This window comes from Varanus komodoensis, unplaced genomic scaffold, assembly GCF_004798865.1.
Source record: "Varanus komodoensis strain SLA01 unplaced genomic scaffold, ASM479886v1 scaffold12, whole genome shotgun sequence".
NCBI lineage: Eukaryota > Metazoa > Chordata > Lepidosauria > Squamata > Varanidae > Varanus > Varanus komodoensis.
This window is the reverse complement of record NW_025335349.1, coordinates 224,066-248,833: the sequence shown is the minus strand read 5'-3', so window position 1 is coordinate 248,833 and position 24,768 is coordinate 224,066. Positions and strand designations below refer to the sequence as shown.

Genomic DNA, 24,768 nt, shown 5'->3' with positions numbered 1-24,768 from the left:
TGTTGTTCTGGAAAAACATTACTCATTGTGGAGGTGCACTGCCTGGACTGGAGCATTAGAACCACTACTCTTTGACAGCAGATATCAATGTTCATTTCCATCAATGTTCATTTCTATGTATAATCTAGCTGAGAATTTGGCAGCATATCTTCCTTACTTGTGTATGCTTTGGTTTATGTTTGCTTGTTTTCTGGAGGACAAAAGCTTTCTCATGCAACTGTGAAATAACTATGTTTGAAGACACCTAGCATTATTGCAAAATGAACTGGCAAAATGACAAGCAGAAAGGGTGAGGCTTTTTAAGCTGATTTCTCTTTTGAACCCAGGGTGTGTCATTGAAGCAATTCAGTGGCACCAAGCACCTACCAAGGCACACACTGTTTTTTCAACTCTCACTTGCACACCCAAAAATAGTGGCACAGGGGCCTTCTTTCCGGCATTCTGTGCCAGGGAAATAGCTTAAGGCTCTAGCTCCTATGGGCCTGCTGCTGTTCTCACAACAGATGCACACTTTCACATTCTGCATTGTCAGACGAGTACCACATTCACAATGAAACAGGGAAAATTGTGGAACAAGGGTCTGTCAAGCAAGAATGTATTATCTTCTCATCCTGGCCTTCTCCAATGCAGTACTCACCAAAAGTTTTGTAGTTCAATTCTCATCAGTGCCAGACTGCATGACCAATGGTTACGAATGCTGGGTGCTGTAGTACAAAACATCTGGAGGCCCCTAGTTGGGTGGAGATTAATATTTGGACAGATTATAAGTATTTATTGGGAAAAATAAAATTGAGCAGATCAACCAAGTCCACCTCTGAAAGGTAATAATTGCTTATCATATGACCATTGCACACATTTCTACTCAGATGTAAATCCCACAGATGGAACTTATTCTTGTATTTCCTTAATAAATAGGTAGTTCGCACAACACAAAATTATTTTTTAAAAAAATTATTAGATGTCTTTTTTCAGAAAAAGATTCAAGGTGACTTACAAGTTAGATATTAGTCTCCTTTATATCAGTTTCTTCCTAAGTTTCATTCAGTTACTAGGAGAACAAGGAATTCTCTGTGCATGAGTGTGCATACATATCTGGGATCATAAGATGTTCAGCTGGGATCATATGATGTTCTATTTTTTACTTGCACTTTTTTTTGTGGGGGTTATTATAATGTAGTTGGAGTTTGCCAGGAAGCAATGCCTCTCCAGAACCTTGTTTGGCTGGTATGCAGGTGGTTTGTTCAAATTTGAATCCCTTTCCTGCCCCACGCAGCTCAAAGGAAAAGAGGGGAGGGGGTTTGAGAAAGACTGTCATACCTCAACCTAGTTCTTTTGAACAACTGACTCCATAATGAAACTTTGCATAGTTGTCTGCTCAACTATTTACCTCGGCAAGCCTCTCTATTAAACCCATGAAGGCCCACTCCTAGGAATATAATCTTGGTTTGTCAGAGACTTTTGCTGTAACTGGTAAAAGATGGATTTTCCCTACTCCTTGGACAAGCTGAAATGGCTCTTTGCACATGTTCAGAGGTAAACCCCGACTGAACCTAGCCTGGCTTCTCCGTGCCCACTTGCTATAGAAGGGGCTCAAGCAGAGAGAAGGAAGGCATGGAGAGGCAGTCAGGGGGACGACATGGACAGCGCTGCTGCTTTGTGTCCTGTGGCGTGCGAGTGTGACACGGATGACCCGCCTCTCTCTCTCTCTCTCTCTCTCTCTCTCTCTCTCTCTCTCTCTCTCTCTCTGTGGCCTGGCGACATAAATCTTTGCCCTTTTCTGGCAGTTTTTATAATGGGTAAGCAAAATGGTAAAAATGGTTAGGTAAACCTTACAGCAAATTTTAGTGGCGAGAAGGCTGCGGGGGTGCAGACGAAGAGGAAATGCTGACCGTGAAGAAGTACTTCGATGGGCAGCCGCGGCCGTGCGACTTGCACAATCAAACCGCGAAGTCAAAGCAGGGGAGCGGTGAGAGCAAGCAGACGCGAGGCAGCTTCACGCAAAAAGCTCGCTCTGACGGGGGCACCCTGGAGCAAAGCTACGATCCGCCGCTGCAAATTAGATTCTGCATTGCCCGACGGTGCAGACAAGGGCCTTTCTTAAAAAGTGAGTCAAGGGATACAAGCTGGCCAGTTGCAGCAGGTGTTGGGGGAAAGGGCTCAATTGGCTGAGTTGCCCGCCCGGAGCCCTAACCCTAACCCTAACCCTTCCCCACTGTGCGCCAACCTGAAAGGCGGCTGAGTCGCAGAATCAGATCGGAGCAGGACTGGGCCCCCTCCGCCCGTTGCAGAGATTTTTTTTCCCCTTCGGGAGGCTTGTTCTCTCCTCTTGGAGGGCGGGGCCTCGCCCTTTTTATAGCTGGAGGCCGCGCCAGTCCGCCTCATGCTGGAGAAGAACTGGCTCTTCCAGAGTTTCAGCAGGTCAGTAGACAGGGCCGCCGATTAGCCCCAGGAGAGTAAAATACTTTTGTGAGGAAGGATGGTGAGGACGCTTCCAGAATGCCAGCCCCCGATCTGGCGGGGACGCAGAGGGCAGTTGCTCTTCAACAGGCAAATTGTTGCTGCTGCTGCTATTATTTTAAAGCTGCAGTGTGTGTAAATTGCCTGCTGTGGGAGGCATCTGCCCCCTTTGCTCCGGAATCGAGCTTGCAGAATGCCCCCAAGCTCTGCGCACCGTTCTTCACCTAACCTATTGAGCACTTAAGGCCGGCAGGATCTTTGCCCTGTGATCTTGCGTGCAGAATCTATTGCTGCCTGCAAAGAACCTAAAGCAGGAGACGGGGGAAGTGGGCAAACTGCGGAGGATCGCACACCGATAGATATATAACAAAAATAAATAAGTGTAACCAAGGCTGTTGGCGGGCTAAAATGGATATTATTTTAATACGTGTCTAGAGCCTTCTTGTTTTGTTGGATTTTCTAGTTTTACAGTGCAATCACGAAAGCCCACCATGACCTCAGTAGCTTTCTGTTCTGGATTGGGGGGGCGGGGGTGCACCTATCCTCAATGCCTCCCCGCCCCACCGTTAGTTTGATCTTTGTTTTGTCCCTGCAACATAGCAATAACATAAAGGGCAGATCAGAATTCACATCTTAAGAAGTGGGAGACAAGGAAAATCTCTAAAATTGTTGTGTTAAACGGGAACTTTGCAGATGATAGAGATTGAGGTACATGACTTGAGGGAAGAGAGCATCCTTGCAAGGTGACAGAAATCATGTCAAGAGAAGAGGCATGTGACATGGGACCCTGTGTTGCTCTACAAACCAGGTCCATTTTGGCACTTCATTTTCATTAATACTTTTTCTGTGTACTATGCCTCATCATTATCAAAAGGAGGTAGGTGGAATTTTTAACAGGAGCTAGTGAGATATAGATTGAGTGCTGGGCTGGGAGCCTGAAGATCTGGGTTCAAGTTCTTCACTCCACCATGAAGTTCACTGCTGATTTTAGCTAGTCACTTAATTCAGGCTAATTTACCTCACAGGGTGGTTGTGGGGATAAAATGGAGAGGAAGAAGTCTATATAGGCCACCTTTGGTCTTTCCTAAGAGAAAAAGGCAGAATAAAAATGTTGTTAATAATAATTTAAAAAATCATTTCCTTCCAAAAGCAATATAAAGGAACATTTTAGAAAACAGTACTTCAGCTATAGTTGTTCTTCCACATCTTGTCTCTCTCAGAAATAATCTTGCTTCTTCGTAAGAGGAATTCGAGCACTTGAAAACATGTCTGGAAAACCAAAGCTTCACTACTTCAATGGAAGAGGCCGAATGGAAACCATAAGATGGCTTTTGGCTGCTGCAGGAGTAGAGGTTTGTTGTCAGCATTTGTCTAATCAATTATATATACTTGCAAATCCATTTGAAGGGGTGGTTTAGTTTGATGTGTGGATACATCCCTATAGCTCAGGTATGGAGAAGGAGGTTACAATGCCATACTGACATCCCTGTGCTTTGTTTGACCTCTGCTTCAGGGGCTGGGCTCCCCATTAGGTGGACTGAGGCAGCTGCCTCTGGCCACTGAGCCTGGCTGTTACCAGCCAATGGTTTGTTCCTTAAGGAGACCCCCTGTGGGCAGAACGTTGGACTAGGAAGACCCAGATTCTGATCCACACTCAGTGCCATTGGGTTCGTCACCGTCTCTCAGCCCAGATTCGCTCACTGGGTTGCCGTGAGGATAAAATGGAGGCAGGAGGACCATGTACCTTGCCTTGGGCTCCTTTGAGGAAATGTGGGATAGAAATGTAGCAATAAATTTCTTGGGCTTTTACTCACAGGAAGAGGCAGTTGGATTTTCTGCCTTGGGTGTCAAAATAGCTTAGCCAGGCTTAATCTGGGGAGCAGGGAAATATACTTAATCAGAACACAGCTATTTTATATCTTAGATTTGACACAGTTTGCAATTTGTTGGTTGGTTAACGTGTGACCCAGCACAATCCCCCTTTCCTGCTCAATTTATATATTTGTTTAATTCATTTCCATACTGCCACATTAGCCCATAGGATTCTCTAGGTAGTTTAAAATTACAGTTGGTAAAAACAATTTAAAGTAAATGAAACAATTAAAAAAATAAAACATCCTCAGTGGGCACATTGTCTCCACCACTCTATTTGGTGTCCTCCCTTCCTGAAGACTCCCACAACAGATGAAAGGGGAGATTCATTAGGAGCTTTTCATTATGACTCTTCCAAGCCTTGGAAATGGAAACTCTCATGATATCTTTGGAGTGCGCAACTATTTCTTGATGTCCTTGAATTCTTTTTGTTTGCTAGTTTGAAGAAGCATTCATTCAAAAAAAGGAAGACCTAGAAAAGTTAAGGAAGGGTGAGTATGACATTAAGATGTTTAAAATGTCTGTTTCGGGGATTGTGAGAATCTGTATATAGGACTCAGAATTATTTTTGCTTGTTTGTTTTTCTGTGAATGCACATTTTTAGAGCACAAAATCCTTCACACACACAACATTCAACTATGTATTTCCTATGGGAAATTCTTGTTTTATTCACATTCTGTGGAACGTGTCTGTTTAAAACTTTAAATATGTATTTAAACAACATGGATTTGTCATATGTATTCACTATATACATTTATTAAATTTCTGAAAAAATGTCCCTTGTCATTTGATCTGGGGACAGAAATACAAAGGCATCTCAAAACCACAATGTATAAGAAGGGATTCGAATTCAAAGCATGTCTTGTGCAATGTTGCTTAAAACTCCCTTCTGTGGAGTGTGAGAAAGTAAATAGATGGATAAATAAATTCATTTTCCTTCCACAAGATGGATACCTGCTCTTTCAGCAAGTGCCCATGGTGGAGATCGATGGGATCAAGATGGTGCAGACAAGAGCCATTCTCAACTACATCTCAGCAAAATACAATCTCTATGGGAAGGACTCCAAGCAGAGGACATAGTACTGTAACATTTTCCAAGTCTTGTGATTAAACGCATGCTTCTGTTTGCTATACATCATAGTTGCTATACATCACGGGAGAAAAAAAAATCTCCAGATGATCTACTGACGCATTGTGAGTCAGCACATTTCAACTTGCACGGGAGCTAGGTCAAAAAAGTGCAAGGTGGGGCAATGTTTACTCAGTCACAAAGAATTCATGTGAATTTGTTCAGCAGAAGTCACTGTGACTCTAGTCTGTGACTTAATTTGTTTACAAATTTGTTTACAGGTGCTTAATGTCCCATTACCATTTCTTTTGTCTCTCATGGTACATGAATGAACTTCATGTTTTTGTGTAGATTTTAACTCGGAGATTATTCTTCACTGAAAGAAAAATATAGCCACAAAAGTCTGCAATCCTATACATGCTTCCCAGGAAATAAGTGGCTTAATTTGAGTAGACATATATAGGATTTCTGTTCTATGTCTATTCATGCAGATAAGACTTAGTTTTGCTGATCCGTTACTTCTAGGAATCAGGAAATACTTTACCTCTGTTAAGAGAGAAATCACTGTTTCCAAGGAAAAAGGCCCTTTCCCACTGACAGGATTACCTGTTTTTCTGTGGGGTATCCCACATTTCATGCACATGTGTCAGATAATGCCTATGAGATCACAGTACAATTTCCCTTCACAATTATTTCTTCATCTGATATTTGATTTCTCAAAGGGTTGGCACTACAAGACTGGCAAAATATTCCCGGAAAGGAGTGCTGGTCTGGAAAGCACTGTATAAATGAGGCCTATGCACATTTAGGGATTGTGGCCCATTACAGGGACGTGTGGCTCAGTTCAAGATGCAGCTCTGCTGTACTTTAACGGAGGAGCAGTAGCTAATCGCACTGCAGTGAACTTCAGTCATCTGGCAGTGGCACAGTAGCCCAGGCAGAATGGATCCTGTATCCTCCTCGTATCGCCCCAATCCAGAGGGATGGGGGAAACTTTGGAGGAGAGATGAGGGCATGCAAGAGGCTGGAAAGAGGAGGAGGGTAGAGGAATGTCTTGCCGCACAGCAGAAGTCGCCCTGCGCAATGCTGGCGTTGTCCCATGATGACCTACTTTGCATGGTTGTTGTCATGGTTCTGTATGTGAGACTAATATGTGAAGTGTCTTAAACAGTTGAAGAATCTATGCAAATCTTAGGATGGTGATACATGTTGTTCTGTGTATTCAGTTCACAATATCTTAGAGGAAGGAACACTCCTCTAATAAATGAAAGAACTTTCCTACTCCACAGTCTGTGCATGTCAGATTTTACAGAGTGCTACATGCCATTTGGCTCTCCAGAGTTACGGAAATGTATCTTCTTTTCAGCATTGATATGTACTGTGAAGGGATTATGGACCTGAATGAGATGATGATGATGCTGGTGCTCAAACCAGCTGACGCAAAAGAGAAGGAGCTGGCAACGATCCTTGAAAAAGCCACAAACAGATATTTCCCAGTCTTTGAAAAGGTATGAGGCCAAAACAGTGCTACATGTACAGCCATGATCAGATGGCCTGTGGTCAATTTCTGCTCGAAATGTGTAATGGCTAGTCTTTGATCCACCTGAAGTCATCTCCTTTACTCCTGGGCTTTCCTGACAAATGAAACTGAGAGCACATCTTTTTCTGAAATAAAACTGATGTGGCCTACTCTTTTCTTAAATCTCAGTATGCCAACATGGCAACAAACAGTAATTTAACTTACCATTATATTTTTACAGTCAGTGTGTGCAAGACGTGCTTTGGAAAGTTGCTACCTGAGATGCCAAAGTAACCTGACAACCTTGACTTTTGTTCTGGAGTTTTCCTTCTTAGGAAAAGCTAAAGTATCAGTGAGAACAGTAGCTGCAAAACACTGTGTACAAAGGAAGCAACACCCTCCTTGCTTGCTGTTCTTATTTAGTGAACCAATATTTTAAACTTTTCATGGAAGTGCATATGATTTGCAGTAAACACTCCCTGTTTGAGCAAACAGCACAATAGCTGTACAAGAGTCCTGTCTGGAGGTCACCCCATCTGTCTGGATATTACCAAGGAGGAAAGAAGAGTGGCAGGAGGCACTCTTTAGCCAGCCCCCAACATTTCTGACACTGTGCCCTCTATAGGCTCTAAGCTCCTGCCTCACTGCCACTGTCACCTGCTGCTTTGCTGCTGCTCCTCCATCTTATCCCTACCATTCCTTCTTGCATGACACACAGAGGTCCAGGGAGCAAGCGAGCGATGGCGTCGACTGTTCCTCCTTGCATCACTGTCTGGGTTAGAACAAGAGGCAGGGGAACTAGCAGAACCTTCTAAACCTGCCATGGGGAGGAGGAGGGGCAGGTTCTCGTCAGTGAAACTCTGTTGACAAGGGCTGGACTTTGCTTGCCCTTGATGCTCTGCAGCAGGGAGTGTGCTCTCCTGCGAGAAGCTCCATGCATTCTCTAGGTATAGACTGGGAATGTCCTGATATTCCCTGTTCTGGCCTGCTCACTTGGCAATTTCATTGTGACCGAACTGGAGAAATAGCTTGTCAAGCTCCTACATCTCCATGTACTGATGCTCTGTCCTCCAGGTGGGTGACTTTTAGAAGGGCTCTAAATGTATCTCCATAATTTTGCATGTTCTGCTTCGTAGGTCCTCAAAGATCACGGACAAGACTTTCTGGTTGGAAACCAGTTGAGCAGGGCTGATGTGCAATTGCTTGAAACCATTTTAATGGCAGAAGAGCTGAAGGATGATATTCTCTCCAAATTCCCTCTTTTAAAGGTAAGCTACGATTCTTGGCAAGTCCTTAAATGGGAGAAGATCCCATGATAATAATAAAACTCACTAGATCCAAAAAAGTTCTTGTTAGATGCACAATGTAAGGGCTGCATGAATTCCCAGTCCTCTTTTGTGGTCCCCACATTGGATTGCTGAACTTAGTGGTATGGCAGAAGCAAAAGCATTGGCAATCTGCCCCCAAAATTTGGTAGCAAACCACTGTGGAGTATTAGAAAGGCTCAGTTAGCTTGTAGCAATTTTCTGCTGAATTTTAGTGAGACAGGAGGAGATATTGACTGGGATTTTATGACAGTGCAGCCCATTATGGTGGGTGATTTGCTACCCTGAGAACGTATGGCTTGTTGAAGGGTTGTTCAGTCCATGATGGGCTGGCATGACATTTGAATGGAGAGGACTGACCCCACCATGGACTGCAGGAAGCAGTGAGCGAGCTGCTGCTCAGTTTGCTGCCTTTTTGAGCTTGCCCAAGCCACCTCCAGTGGCAGCTATACCGAAGCAGCACTTTGGAACGACCATCTCTGGCTTCTTCTCTTCTTATTCTGCTTCTGACTCTTTTTTGGCCATGGCCCTATTTGTTACCTCCTTTTCCCCCTTTGCTTGTGTGGTGACAGCCACTGACAGACCCTCCAAGTGCCCAAGCAGGACACTGGAGCATCTTTATGGAGGGTCAACTTGGGCACACATCCACTTGGGCACTCTGAAGGGGCCGTCAGCAGTGGAGATTGCAACTTGGTAACTTATGCACGGGTTGCCATGTCCTGCTAACTTACGGGGCATTGTGCAAGGGACTGAACATCACCTTCTGAATACATTATGCATGAGCTGTCTATCACTTTGTGGACAGTATTCTAGTTCATCTTCTGCTAGCAGAAAGCAGGTTCTGAAGTATACATAAGAGGAATCTCCAGCCAAAATTACATTTGCACAGATCTAACTTTGGTTGCATAAGCATTTGCAGAACTGGTTGTGCGTTGCATCTATGTAACCCATTGCACAACCAGCTGCAGAGCAGGTTGTGAAAGCACAGCCTGCACTTCCAGGTGTCGCTGATTTGGCACAGCTCTGCTAGTGCCATTTGTCACCACTGGATACTGTCGTGTTTTGCGTTATCACACTACTGACTCTTAACAGTGACTTGAAAGTCAATGGCACAATAGCTAAAATGCACCTGAGGCTCTAAAACATGGATATAGCAGTAGTAGATTAACTATGTGGTTATCTACTTATGATTACAAGCTTACAACATAGTTCAAATGGTGATCTCTGTCTTCACAGAAGCATTATTTGAATGTGTTTTTAGGTGGGTGAGCTTTTTTCCTTTCACAAAGGGTTTCATTATTGGTTGCTATTGTAATATCCTTGCCTCATGTGGATGACACATGAGTATTCAGGTATGCCATTTTTTCTTCTTATAAAAATTATGGTTTCATTTTAAAATGTCTCTCCATTTTTTAGGCATTTAAAGCAAGGATGAGCAACATACCAACAATTAAAAAATTTCTGCAGCCTGGGAGTCAGAGAAAACCACCAACTGATGAGAAAACTTTAGCAGAAGCATTGAAGATTTTCTTCTGAATTGTGCCTGAGTAGAACACATTCCAGACTGAATTCACATAAGCACAATGAAGAACCAAATGATGAGGTGTCTCATGAGGAAATAATGACAATCTGTGCAGTATTAGACTAGATGAAATAAAACATTTTGCAGCATTTGAATTTCTGTTCAGTATTTATTTGGATTGTATGTAACATGGGTGACATACTACAAACACACTGAGGACACTACTTCCAGCTGGTCACTTGCACCAAAGTGATGGGGGATGCATTAGGCCAGCGGTGAGCAATGTCCAGTCTCCTAGTGCATACGCTGCCAGAAAATGGCACGTTCTCACAGTCCAAGATCCTTACACTGCTCAACTCAAAGGATTTTTCCTTATTGTCTGCATCCAGGTTTAATATCAAAATCAGTGGAACTCAATTTAGCATTTAAAATTAACTTTTTAATATAAAATTCACCAAAACAAAACTATGAAAAAGCAAAGAAAATATGAAACCCATGTCCGTAAGTGTCTACAAGGATGTGATAATATAGCTATCAATACTGAAAGATAGTTAGGTCCTCGGTCCATTGTTATAGCAAGTGGCCATTTGCCTTTCCATTGTTGTGCTATCAGCCTCCACTGCCAAAGAGGCATGGAAATTCAACTTACATTTATCTTTGTGATAAGTTCCATATAGCGTTTAAATAATAAAAAGAGTGCAATCGATTGAAGTGCATTCTAATAAGAAAGTTATTGCAGTATAACCATATCCCAAAAAGAGGCAACCACTGGGCATTGCCAGAGTCTGTTGGTAAGCAATGCAATAGAGGTATACGGTCACAATTATCTGACTTAACCACTTATTAAAAAGATGCGGTACTTGGTAGAAGGCAAACATTTTTTTTCTGATTGGGCTGTCGTCTAAGCTCCATAGGCCCCTCTGCTACAGGAGCAAAAACAATGTACCATCATTAAGGTAAAACGGGACAATCTAAGTCCCTATTTTATTTGCATTTAAGATGCTGTGTATCATATTTATTCAGAGCTAATATGAAACAATGCTTCCATCAGCAAATGAGACTCCAAAGCTTTAAAAGCAATCCTAACAAATGTTGCCATTCCAAGGATTACCATTCAGCCCTAGCATGCAAAACCTAAATTTTACCATTCTCTGTCAGAATCCCGGAATCTCAATTTGAGAAGAGGTACAGGGCAGTTGATGACAGAATGTAGAGATTACAGGATTTATCCAAAATTTCCCAACAGCCAGTTTGTTTTGACAACTGATTATTTGTTATCAGTGTTTAAAGGTGGATTTCCCCATAAAGTCAGGCAAGTGTAACAAAATACCATATTTTTCGCTCTATAAGACGCACCTGACCATAAGACGCACCTAGTTTTTAGAGGAGGGATCCATGGAAAGCTTCCTGATAATCACAGGCACATTCCCCATCACTTCCCCATGGGCTTCATTAAAAGACGGGTTGCCATTTGAAAACACACACCGACCTGTGATTAACAGCTCTCACCTGTGCTGGAGGAGGGGGGGCGGAGCAGGGCATGCCGAGCGCGTGCCGCCCAGGTGTGGTGCAGCCGGGCCGGCAGTGTGCCGGCGGTGTTCTTCCGGAAGGCGCGGCAGCGGCGGCAGGTCTTCTCAGGCAGTGGGGGTGAGCAGTCCGTCTCTCTGTGCGGCCGGAGGGTTAAAGTCCGCGGCTCCTCCTCCTCCTCTGCACCGCTCCCCCTGAGCGGCACAGCTCTCACCTGCACTGGAAGGGGGGGGCGGAGCAGGGCGCGCCGAGCACGTGCTGGCCAGGTGGTGCCACGTGGTGCAGCCGGGCAGGCAGCGTGCCGGTGGTGGTCTTCCGGGTGGCGCGGCGGCGGCAGGTCTTCCCGGGCGGTGGGGGTGAGCGGTCCATCTCTCTTCCCGGGCGTCGGGCACACACACATTCGCTCTATAAGACACACAGACATTTCCCCTTACTTTTCAGGGGGGAAAAGTGCGTCTTATAGAGTGAAAAATACGGTAGGTCAAACTAATTGGCAAGGAAGGAGTCAATACTTTTTGTTTTTTTCCTACTCATGGCACTTGGGATCAATCTCTCACGTATGGTGGGTTTGCAGTTGCTATATATAACATCATTCAGAGCCTTTCCTCTGTTTTACAGCCATTTTTGCAGCAGTCTCTCTCATTCTCTCTGTGGGTGTGTGCATGAGAGAGAAGGAGGGAGATGCAGTGTTTTTTTTGGAGGTCACTATGATTTACTAGAAAAGCACAGTGCAAATTTGCAGTCCCACTCTATACCGCAGCCCTGCCTTATCTGTGTCATGGAACATATGGAAAGGCAGAGAGAGAAACCCCTGGAAAAGAAAACTCATGTGAAGAACCCACAGATTCTCTTGTCAGAAAAATTGAAGAAGCCTCAGTAATATGCTGGGTCGAAGGCCCACATTGAGGAGCACTCCAGCTACTGAGTGTAGGAGATACCCAATTTATTTTAGTGTGCTGAGGACTGGGCGGCCTCCTTCAGGAGAGGGAATCCAGACATCAGGATTGCAACTCTTTCCAAGGTGAGCAATCTAAGTGGAATAGACCATAATAAGAAAAACAAAGACAGTAATCCCTGTTAGTCAAGCTCTGGTCAGCCAACCTCTCTTCCTTTAACTGAAAGCAAAAACCTTTCCAGGGAAATTCCCTGGGGGTTGGAATTCCATGAAACTTTGTGAAACAAAATGTTAAATTTTTGAAAATAATTGCCATGTATAAATTAAGGAAACCAACATAAAAGAGCAACAATCCTATATACAATATTCATCCTGAACGTATTAACCTTAGCTGACAAGTCTATCCTAAGAGATGTGTGTCTGCCTAGATCCGGTGAGATCCCATTAATCGATATTGTGCATGATTTTGCCTCTGCCCTTAGGCTTACATGCACCCTCCAATACAGTACAGTGACAGCTGTCTCTGCTGTGCCTTGCAGCCTGCATTTATGTCAGTGGCTGGTTTCAGCTGGCTAGATTAAGGCCCGTGCAGGGGAGGGAAGGAGGCCGGGCACTGATAGGAATCTGCAGAAATCCTTGACCCCAGCCTTCTCCACCTCGTGCCCATCGCATGTCCCTCTCTCTGCTCTGGGGCACTCGGGGGAGGCAGCGGGCACACTTCTATCAGCAGCAACTGCACGGAGAGGCAGGTGGGGACTCAGCTCTTGGCATCACAGGAGCTCAGAGCTAGGACTCCTACCCGTCCTGGGGCCAGCCTAGGCAACATTAGGAGGCCATAGGGTTGCATCCTTCTCGAATTCAGCTCGATCTAAGTGACTAACTTGGATTCCTCTATTTCAATGGGCTTCCTTTAAGTAGGACGGCATCTGTACGCAACCCAATGAAAAGACACCTTTGAAGAATGTGAACCCCCACACAGACATAGCCTTGCGGTGGTTCAAATAAGTCTCAGTCAGGCTTCATTAAAACAACTCTTTGCAGAACAGAGACAATGAATAAACCTGATACATTGTTTTATTAGGTTATATTCTATCTGTAGTACAGGCAGGCCCTGAGTTATGAACATTTGAGTTATGAACAACCTGTACTTATGAACACACTGCCATAAAGCCTATTAATTTTAAAAAATTACTGCAAAAAATCATCTTCATAATGAAGCAGTGGTTCCCAACCTTCTCGATGCCCCACACCTCTAGAAAATGCTTGATTTATGTTTACACATCCTACAAAAGTCTTATCACATTTGAAGATGAAGAAATCAAATTTCTAATTTTTGAACCACAAACTGAACCACATACAGTACAGTGGATGAACAGACTGAACTCAAAGAAACTATTAACTCAGTGTATAAAATTCCAATATAAATTAAGCAATTAGAAAAAAATGCAAGCAGTAAAATCAATCCCAATTGTGAACATAAAATTCAATGGCTTCTTTGTTTCTGCTTTTCATTAATGATTTTGTGAAAATGTGGAACTTTCTTTCTGATTGCAATCAGTAAGTATGCCTGTGGATTCAGGTTATTCCTTGATTTTTTATTGACTGACAAAATGGACCTGAATTCAAAAGCAAACAAAATAATAATACATAATTTTATATTTGCGCTTTTTCCATTTTCATGGGGGTCCTGAGCCCTGCAAATGTGGAGGGCTGACTATAAAGGATCCAACTTACATACAAATTCTACTTAAAGATTAATTTCCCTTTTTTCAGGAATGGAACTTGTTTGTAACCTTGGACCTGCCTGTACATCAGTTATCAGGTTACTTATTAAATTCCATATACACATTTATAAGAGTCAATAAAAAAAATCAATTGAAAACACTACATTACAAAGGAACAAATATTACCCAACAAGTAAAGTAGTAGCAATAAAGGTTACATCTAGGTTGCAATACTATTGTTAATAGTATTTATTCATTCTATTCTTTGGCCAGGGTGACTTAATTTATACTGTTAATTTATATTATTCTATGGAAGTTTATTTATGGGTGTGAGCCGCCCCGAGGCTTCGGTGAATGGGGCGGCATAGGCGCCTCCTAAATAAATAAATAAAACCAACAAAAAAAAGCAGCTAAGCAAATTACATGCCAAAGGCCTGGCTAAATAAAAGTGTTTTTTGTTCACTGAAAGAACAATAAACAGAGACCCACCCTTTTCCCCTTAGAATTTGGACTCTGGAAATATCTGTAGATATTATTTTGCTTTCCCATCTTTTTTCCTTGGAGGAGCTAAAGGTGGCATAAATGAGTTTTAAATATGCTTTCCGGGAAGTCTTTTACATGGGCCTTGATTAGACCCAGCTTGCTTAAGGAGTAACAGCAACTTCTCAGACACACACCGCCATCCCCAGGATGCAATCAGGGAGAAAGTGGGGGAAGTAGGTCTAGTCTTCTAGTCTTCTTCTAGGAGTAGTTGAACCTTTTCTTGGCCTTTGTTAAAGTTAGTCTCCATAACAAAAGAGAGAGAATTCTGAATAATTTCAACAGGCCCGAGGTTCTGCCCAGGCACGCCACACTGACAGAAAACTCATAGAAAGTGGATAGAAAACTCAATGAGTTGGGCGAAGCATTCTTGGGTTAAGTAAACATTGATCATACAGTCAATAAGAATCTCAGCATGTGGTAAAGTCTTTTCTGAAAGGCTTATGCTCACTTTCCATCCTAGTCAGGACGTCACAAGCCTTTAATGTCAAGTATAACTTGAAAACATGGCAAACTGGTAGGCACCACAAACAGAAAGGAGCCCAATGCTTCGGGTGTGGCTACTGTCAGAATCCCAGAATCTCAATTTGAGAAGAGGGAATAAAACTCGGGTTCGTGGGAAAGACCAAGCGTCCAGACCATCTGAGGCTTTATTGTATTTACCTCAAGGTTCCCGCGGTACTCTCACGATAATGCATGCTGCATTACCGGGCAGGCAGAGGTGAACTCTGCTGCAAAGCTTCAACACAACTAGAGAGTTTTTATACACTCCCAGTCACATACAGGTACAGGGCAATTGATGACAGAATGCAGAGATTACAATAAGATTCTGAGGTCATCCCATACAGAACAGATAAAGAAATGTCAGTCAATCATACAGTAACAATGAGATTACAATATTTCTAATTGCCTGTATGGACACTTTAGTTCAGTAGCTTGAACCCATCTCCAGGTCTGCTTAGACATGTAAATTCAAGCTACTGAAACTATGCATGAGCTCAAGACTCCTATCTAGACTCTAGACATTCTGAATTGGCCAGGGCACATGGAGCCTCTGGGCTATCAAAATATATTTCCTTGTAAACTGAATTCCAACAATGACTATTTACAATATATATTTGGACTGAATGGCCTGTCTACTGTAGCCCACAGCAAAAGGTGAGAGAAAGGAGCGGGGGAATGAATGCCATTTGAAACAGTGACTGCTTGGTTTTGAGAAGGAGTACAGGATTTGATCCCACAATGCAAAAAAGGAAAAAACAGAAGTAATGCTTTTCAGACAGGATTCATCCAAATTTTCCCAACACTACTCAGAGTAATCTTTCCTATAAAACTGGGACCCTGCTCCGCAAGTGAGGCAGGGAGTTGCTAGGGTGGCCATGAATGAATCACACAGACAAGAGGACAATGGTCCTTGCAAGCGCTTTGTGCACGTTGCAGACAGGGCTGGCTCAACGGGAGGCATTGCTAGGTTCGTGTCTCAGCAGGGGGGCATTGGCAGGACTCCCCTGGCCTTTCTCCTCCTCGTGTTCTGACCCAGACAATGGTAAAGATAGTGAGAAGGCTCAGTCATCAACTCGAATGGAGACTGCGGCCAAGAAATTCAGTAGGAACTAGAAAATATCCCCAGGTGTCAGGATGTTTCAGGTGAGACCAAGGCCAAGATCATCCACACGATTGTATCCCCCATCACAGTGTATGGGTGTGAGGCCCAGGCACTGAAGAAACCTGACAGGGAGAAAATCGATGTGTTTCAAACATGGTGCTGGAGGAGAGCTGTGTGAATACTCTGGTCTGGCAGAAAGGGTCCTAGATCAAATCAAGGCAGAGCTTTCCCTGGAAGCAAAAATGGCAAATCTGAGGCTGTCATACTTTGGACACAACATGAGAAGGTGAGAGTCATTGGAGAGGTCAGTCATGCTAGGAACATTTGGAGGCAGAAGAAAAGGGAGACCAACTATGAGATGGATGGACCTCATAAAGGAAGCTGCAGCCTTGAATTTATGAGAGCTGAGCAGGGCTGTCATAGATAAGACATTCTGGAGAGCTTCCATACACAGGGCTACTTTAAGTCGGAGACGTATGTTAAACGGCACACCACCACTGCCTATTGAGCTCACTGACTCTTGGCATGCCCAAGAAGCAAGTGGCAGCAATGATGAGAAAGAGGCTGGGCAGCCATAACAATGGGTGACAATAGTGATGAAGTACAGGTAGTTTCTGGGTTACAGACGCTGAGAATGTCCTTCAGTCAGATTTGTATGTTAGTTGGATCACTTGAGTAAGCCAAATGTTTGTTTTAGTATATGCATATATTTTATATATGCATATAAATAAGTATATACATGTACATTAAATATATGTATTTTATATGCATATAAAACACTTAAGAAGCACTCCCACATTCACTGAAACATCCTAAATGCAATACGGCATTGTAATAATGACAATGATACTGTAATAAGAAACTAACTACAGGTATGGAAGAGAGAGAGAATCTATATGTATTTTCCTTGTATGTTTGTATATATGTATACACATACATAGTATATGGGACTGCAGGTGGCGCAGTGGTTTAAACCGCTGTGCTGCTGGGCTGATTGATTGAAAGGTCGCCAGTTCGAATCTGCACAACGGAGTGAGTTCCCGTTGCTCCGTCCCAGCTCCTGCCAACCTTGCAGTTCGAAAGCATGCAAATGCAAGTAGATGAATAGGTACCACTTCGGTGGGCAGGTAACAGCGTTCCGTGCACTTCGGTGTCTAGTCATGCCGGCCACATGACCACGGAGACTGTCTGCGGACAAACGCTGGCTCCCTCGGCCAGGAAACGGAGATGAGCACCGCCCCCTCGAGTCAGGCATGACTGGACGTAACATCAAGGGGAAACCTTTACCTTTATACATAGTATATATGATGTATGTAGGATGTATACATACATAGGATGTGTGTGTGTGTGTGTGTGTGTGTGTGTGTGTGTGTGTACACAGATGCATGTATCTATGCATGCAGCTATACATTGTTGTAAAAAAAAAAATAAAAGAAACATTTCTTAAAACAGTTTAGAACATTCTTGAGGTAACCTTAAGCCTAACATTAACTGGTCATGATGGAGAAGGAGCTGGTGCTGGAAAGCCAGGGTTTGATTCTGTTGTCGGAGAATGGCAGAGAATATTTACTGCTGAGTCTAGGGTCAGGACACTGTGGAATGAAAAGCCATGAATCTCTATGTGACTGTTGAGAAACACATCACCAAACATTCTGCATAATTCCCTGGAGATATTTACGACTTTTTTCTAGAGTAGTCATATAGGATTTATGTCAGTCCGCGCTTTTGTAAGTAGGGGTTGTTCATAAACCTGGGGACCGCCTGTAGAGGACTCAGGGAAGAAGAATCCCATTCACCCACAGAAATCTGGAGCCAGCTCTGCTGAAAGGCTGACAGATTCATTGTGAAATGTGCTTACAGAAACTAAACTCAATGTCATTGGATACTGCTGTTGACACTGAAGCATGTTTGAAGCAATGTTACCTAATACGTGAGGAGGGAGGGAAGGTTACCTCTACTGATTCCTCATCCCTTTCCTCATCACCTCTGTGTGTGAGAGCAGGCATGCAGGGCCTCAGGCTCATTTGGCACAGGCCAGATCCCTAATTTTGTGGAAATCTTAGTTTCAGGCCACAAGAGCTTTGTGGGATTGTGAATTCGCTCCCCAGAGAGGTTCGCCTGGCACCGTCACTTTATTCTTTTTGGTGCCAGGACAAACCCTGTTTATTTTCCCAATGTTTTAAGACCTAACTGTTTTAATTAGGGTTTTATTATTAGTTGAATTTTAGGTCACTGTGTTTAATTTTTTTTACAACTGTATTGTGAAACCACTGCAAGACTTTGCTAAGTGGACAGTCTAGAAAAGTTCTAAATAAATAAATTTAACCTGGAATCCAAAGGATTCCAGCACTGGAGAGCAGCTCAGAAATGGAATCCAGTACTCGGGATGAAATATGATCTGTACTCCTGAGCAAAAGAGTTCCTGCAGTGGGGAGTCTTCTCTTCTCCTGGTGGGACTACATACAGTCTGGAATGCTGAAGAACTAGGGCTTCCACACCACACTCATGTATGTATGTATGTAACTAACCAATTAATTAATTTCTATGCTGCCCATACACCCCAAATGGCTATAGGGTTAGCATAACAGTTCAAAGAGTTTCCCTGCTACAGACAGGCACCCTCCAACTTGTAGGGGCTACTATAGCCATGATCGGCGGGGGAGAAGCTTGTGCAATTATCTCAGTTTTTCTGCCATGCATGTTAAGTGAACACAAGAGAAAACAGAAGTCTGCAAAGTCTGGCCTTCTTGCACCCCTTCCTGCCACACACAAGGAACTATTTTGGAAAGTCTGCTGTGCAGGATGATTGACAGGTAGTAGACTGGGACATTGGCTCACTCACAGCATGTTAGCTTCTCTCTGTCTATAAAGCTGCTAGGAAGGAAGCTCTTTATCTCTTTTTAAGTGTAGAGTAAGATTGCGATGCAATAGGAATATTTCCTGCCCAAACAGAATCAAGTTAAATGCTTGTGCTTTATATTTGCTGAATAAAGTGTCCTTTCCTTTCCTTTTTTTTGGTCTGCTCTCCCTGGCAGCACATGTTAAACCCTGACAGAGATCCAAACCTTTCAAGGGAAGCTGGCAGGTGAGTATGTGGTGTAAAGGTGGTTGGTTTGCTGTATTACAACTGGGATTGTGCGAACTGGCTAAAGAAGCCAGCCTAGCTTACAGCTGGATTTGCAAAAACTGGAGGCAAGATCTATCAGTTGCTACTGGCTGCACCTCAGGTTGCTGTTAAAGGCACAGCTGAGGAGTGGATTTAAAAGCGAGCAAACGCGGTTCAAAGTTCACATACTGAAGTTCAAACTAAATGGTTAACTTATTGCAAATGTCAAACTGCAGACTGGCATCAAATCTGACCCCTCCACAATCAGTCCAGAGCATAAAAAAGGGCTACTCCAAACAATGAGCAGCTTTGCTGGGTTTGCTTGCTGGAAGGCTACAGAAAATCAAATTCAAAGGAGGGCTTTGATCTGTCCCATTCTCCAGTTAAAACAAGTTTTCAGCAAAGCACTCTGCTGACCGATGGGCCCTTTTCAAGGCTTCCAAACATGAAGCTGAGTTCCCGCTTCCCTCTTCCTGCATCCCTTGGTTGGAAAGCCCTGCCTAACGATGCTGATGTGCAAATATGCGGTGCCAATCCATGTGTGTGGGACCCGTCACACCTGCCAGCCCAGCCCTCCCAGAAAGTGTCTGCTGGCTCATGTCACGGATGCAATTTGAACACCTTGAAGAATCACAGCTTGAATCTTTTAATTAGTAAAAGATCCACCACTGTGCATGATTGGGGAAAAAAACCCTATTTCCTTTGACACACAGTTCTTTCTTTGTCCCACATGGTCTTCCATATGAGTTTATTTAAAACTTTTCTAGACCATCCCTTACCCAAGTCTCAGGATGGTTTAACAATGCAATTGTCTCACAACTGCATGGTCTCTCAGAATTTGCTACAAGCACTTCTATACAAATCAATGGGATTATATTAATTTAGTCATTTGATTTAGCCCCTGCCTTTCTACCAAGAAAATGGCACTCCAGGAGGTTAGTTTCGGAATGTGGCTCTGAAGCACCATTTAACTCCCTTATGAAACATGCTTGCTTGGGTCTTTGGCTGACTTTTAACTAGATAGTCCAGCAATTCAAACTTTGTTTTCCTCAAGTAAACTCGCACAATAGGGCTATATAATGCAAGGCTTTGGCTGTATTTACCCTCCTATCAAGGATATCCAAAGGGTTGGGATGTTCCAGGTCACTTATAAGTGGCTTCCTTGTAAAGACACCATTCTCTAGAGTTGTAGTGGATTTGCATTGGCATTTCAATGACAACACTAGGACTATCCTAATGCTAACCTGAAGCAACAGAATCACCCTTGCACATCCACAAGTTTGTTTCTTGCCTACTGAAAATCTTTTAGCAGCCTTTCCCAAGCAGTTCTCAAACTCCAGGTCCTATTCTCCTCCTCTGTCCAAATGCAAAAGGCAGACACAAACGCACACAAGGTCAGATCCCAACCTCCTGGCAAATGCAGTGCCCGGTACCTTCAGCAAGTAGTCCATCTATTTTACAGGGCTTAATCTTAAAGTGTACAAGCACTGCGCAAACATCAGTTAGTTGACCGAGGAGCAAGTCCTTGGGGAGCCATCCTCTGGCTGCTAGATCAACTCTAAATGGCCAAAGATGTAATTCAGAGCACCAACTCTGACCTTGGAGACTTGCTCTGAGACACAGCTGAGGTTCTGGACTTAGAGCACCACCCCGCTGTTGACAGAGCTGGTGTTCAGAACCATGACAATGGCAAGGTCACAAGAGTAACCTCAAAGATGGACGTCTGGGGACTGGGAGAGAAGGAGACGAGCTCTATTAGCAAATGCAGGGTCCTGGCAGAACCTCCGTTTTTCATGCTTCAGGGCCAATCACCTGTGCAAAATTGGCTGTCCAAGTGTTCTGCATGGCAGGAGGAGCATATAGGCAGCCTTTATCTTCATTCTCCTCTTTCATGTTTAGGAGAGACATAATTCTCCAAGTTCACAGGGTCACAGGATGCCTCATTGGCATGCAACGCCTAGCACTTCCAAGTTAAATATAGATGGGATCAAATTATTACCAGTACCATAATCAGGACTATGTCTATCTGGTCTTCCTTTGAAGCATTTGTGTTTTTATGTGCACACCTAAAAATGACCTCTTCATACAAATGATCTCTCCCACTGTTCTGTTTTTAAGTGCACATCTAAAAGTTAAAGCATGCATTATGTCGTGAACTAGGTTTCCTCCATTCACACATTCAAAAACACAGACGTTTCTTGCAAAACATTCTTTATTGACCAAAGTGTTTTCCAGTAGCATAAACACCCAGAATCAACGAGCATGCACAGAACAGTTTATTAAACCCAAACTAGTATTTACTTCTAGGGACAATCCTTTTCAGTAGCTTTCGGCTCCTTTTAGGAGGGCCTTTTTGAAATGAGTGAGCCTTTGTTCTGCACATGGATCTTCTAATTGGGTCATCTTCCTCTGCTGACTTTGCGTCATGTGGCTCATTTTTTTCAGAAAAATTCCACTCTGGGTAACTGCACATCTTGGTTATTCTCACGAGGCTGCCTGAGCACCTGGGGGGTCTGGCCTTGAGATAAGTGCCTCCACTTCTCTCATCTCAACATCTGGCATTGGCCCACATTCCAAGGCCTCCTCCTTGGAATTCCAAGTTCCAGTTAGAAGGTCTTAGGCATGCAGCCCAAACGCAACTGTCCTTCACACTCCCAACAAATTGAACAAACAAATGCTTAGAAAACCAGCATCATACACCGTCCAGAGACGTGAAAAGATTATTGAAGTTGTAGTTCTCTGCCCTTGAAGACAGGATATGATCAAGCTACTTTTAACAGCTGGGTTAAAATTTGGCTTGTTCAGCATCTGCAGAAAATGGCTGTTCCTGGGTTGGTTTGCAGCCTGGGATCCTGCACCTTTAGCAACTGCATGGCAAGTGGGTACCAAGCAGAGAAAACTCCTCCAGGTGCAGCATTCAGCAGCAGGCTGAGCCTGTTAAATTCTGCACTTAATGGAGCTGCTCAAGACACAGAGGTAGTTGAACCTGGGACATGCGGTGGTGATGGCAGTGGTGGCGGCGGCACTGGGGGGAGTGGTTCCAACCTGCCACTCTTGCCTGATGCAGGAGCCTCATTTCGCATGATAACAGGGTCAGGCCTGTTAACATGTGTTGGTATTTGTGGTGTTTTGGGTCATGCACCCTTTTACCTTCAGCCGCACCACTGCTGGAATACAGCCCCTGACAGCTGTTCAGAGATTGAATTTGGCCCTCAGACTGAAGGTGAGGCCCTGAGTTAGAAGCAGACTGACTGAAGTGGGGAAGCCCTTTCTGCTTGTGCAGGAGCCCACATGACTAGGAGTGCTGAAAAGCAAAATGACCACCAACACTGCATCCAAGTTTATAAATGGTTTCATTTGAAAATCTTAAGAATTTACAAAAAGATTTCATGGATTTAACAAGTGCTATGATTTAACACTTTAATAAATATATAAACAGGTTTTTAAATGTGAAGTGTATCCATATAAAACATCAGTTTTACTCTCAAAGCAGGGTATGTTACTGTCCCACTTAAACTGGAGCTCGGGCGAAACAGGAACAAGCCCAAACTTCAAAATTAGCACCTGTATTCCAATGGCCAATCAAACTGCACTAATAAAGGTCATGGCTTGTTTCATCTCAGGTATTGCTATCGGGTTATAGCAGATCAATCAACTTTGCCCACCTCATCTTTCTCCTTCGGAGGCCTGGTGCAACCGTGGCCACAGAGGACTTCACTGCAGTCACCCTGCCAGCCAGTTTTGCGCTCATATGAAAGGACTGAGGTCTGGCACAAGCTTCCTTCTGTTGCACGTCAGTCAAGCGCTCCTCCGGCCTTTCTAAGAGGGGCCTCCTGTTCCACCAACAGCAAAGGAATGGCATTCTAAACATCCTGTGTTATCAACAACAATCTTAGCTGCACACGCCCCATTGCCTTGCACACAGATAGGGACTACACAGCATTTGTTGTCATGCAGTCTGGGTGCCACAAGATATTGTTTCAGGGTTATCAGGGCAGTACAAACAGTATGCTGGTTATGGATCTTGTGGGTGGAGGACTGTTCTCTGCCAAGTAGGACACCTGGACACGCTATGATGCATGAAAACATGTGTGCATACATGTGACTGTAAGGACACAATCCAAAGATCTCCATGCCAGAGGCGTGTATTCAGCTGCGCTCAGAGGCCCGTGTGCATCCAGTGCCTGGAGCAAGGCACAGCGGCAGTGATCTTCACCACCTGCTACATCAGGCCCTGCAATTCATCTAGAGGTCCATTTCGGGCCATCTAAATGGAGCACTGCAAAAGGAAAAGGAAGGAGGCTGGGGCATCATGGGATGCACCACCCAGCATGTCCTTTTGACTCCTCCCCAAGACCAAATTCTGACCTTAGAAAAGCAGCCAGCAAGGCTCTATCCACACCGGCTGCTGTTGTGGTGGTAGCAGTGATGGCGGCGCTCTGTGTTCAGACACCAGACCAAAGAACTGGGGGTCCAAATAAGCCTATATCCCCTCCACCAAAGCTGGGATGCCATAGGATAGCTTCCTAATTCTCTTTGCCTACCCATCTCTATCTCTTTCCTAACTGAGGATGACATGAAATATTTCTGATGAGCTGAGCACTAGCGCACAAAAGAGATCACAAAATGTCAGGTAGTAATGACAGGTGCCACAAGACTCCCTTTGCTTCTGCTCTGTAAGAGTTGCCCAGCCAGTTCATTGGAATCCGAGCAGACTCCCCTGACCACTGACACTGAGGAAAGAGACTTCCCCCTCTTCTTGCAATAGGCTCGGTGAAAAAGAGAGTTCAGAAAGAGGTCCCAACTGCTTAGCCACAGAAGTCCAACCTGCTGCTGGAGAGTTTCCAAGAAATGCTCTTTGTCTAAACTCCTGAACTGGAGCCAGATCTAAAGGTAAGATGTAAAGTACATGGTAAGTTTATTGATACCCTTTGCTTTTTGGGAGTATTTTAAACTGGGGATGGTTGAGCCCCTTTGCACACATGCTGAACAGAATTCAGGCAAACTTCACTTGCAGTGGGGAGGAGAGAAGAAACAGCGGATTTTAGAAAGTAGCACGAAGTAAACAGACAAGAAATTAAAGCTAGCTGACGGTGGGTGGGAGGTCATATGAAGCTTGCAAGAAAATGACTACAGAGGTTATTTTACAGCTGTGTGAGGCTGAGAAAGCAGAGAATGAGGAGATCAGTAGCTGTGTAATCTGGCAGTCTGCCATTCTCTGCTTTTTGCTCACTTGCTGTATAGAAGCAGGAGAAGAAGGCTTTTAGAAAACAGAAAAATGGAATCTGGAAAGAACAAAGTGGATGTTAGAAGGAAGAAACTAAATGAGAGAGCAAGTAGAAAGAGGAATTTCTAAGAAGAAAGAAGCAGACAGGGGAACAGAAAGGCTGACAAGTAACTTCAAATGCTGAAGTTAAATACAGTGGTACCTCAGCTCATGAACTTAATCCGTTCTACAACTCAGGTTGCAACCCAAATTGGTCACGAGCCAAGTCAAATTTCCCCATAAGGTTCAGTGTAAATAAGGTTAATCTGTTATGTAATCTCTCTCTCTCTCTCTCTCTCTCTCTCTCTCTCTCTCTCTCTCTCTCTCTCACACACACACA

General features: G+C 43.9%; 1 protein-coding gene and 1 long non-coding RNA gene across 3 annotated transcripts; one reads left to right on the top strand and one right to left on the bottom strand.

The window, feature by feature from the left end:
• Positions 1-608: 608 nt before the first annotated feature.
• Positions 609-11,297, bottom strand: LOC123019073. Its single transcript, XR_006413845.1, has 3 exons — positions 11,274-11,297; positions 3,476-3,541; positions 609-730 (listed from the first exon to the last, which is right to left on the bottom strand). It is a non-coding gene; the product is annotated as an uncharacterized LOC123019073 (long non-coding RNA).
• GSTA1 (glutathione S-transferase alpha 1) lies at positions 2,028-9,919 on the top strand. Of its 2 annotated transcripts, none has more exons than XM_044421526.1 (7): positions 2,028-2,104; positions 3,678-3,809; positions 4,769-4,820; positions 5,276-5,408; positions 6,765-6,906; positions 8,054-8,185; positions 9,659-9,919. In XM_044421526.1, the coding sequence occupies exons 2-7, from the start codon at positions 3,723-3,725 to the stop codon at positions 9,776-9,778; spliced, it is 666 nt and encodes a 221-aa protein (XP_044277461.1). In that variant the 5' UTR covers positions 2,028-2,104; positions 3,678-3,722; the 3' UTR covers positions 9,779-9,919. The 2 variants fall into 2 exon arrangements, with proteins under 2 accessions (XP_044277461.1, XP_044277460.1); XM_044421525.1 differs by lacking the exon at positions 2,028-2,104 and adding an exon at positions 2,315-2,418.
• Positions 11,298-24,768: the final 13,471 nt, after the last annotated feature.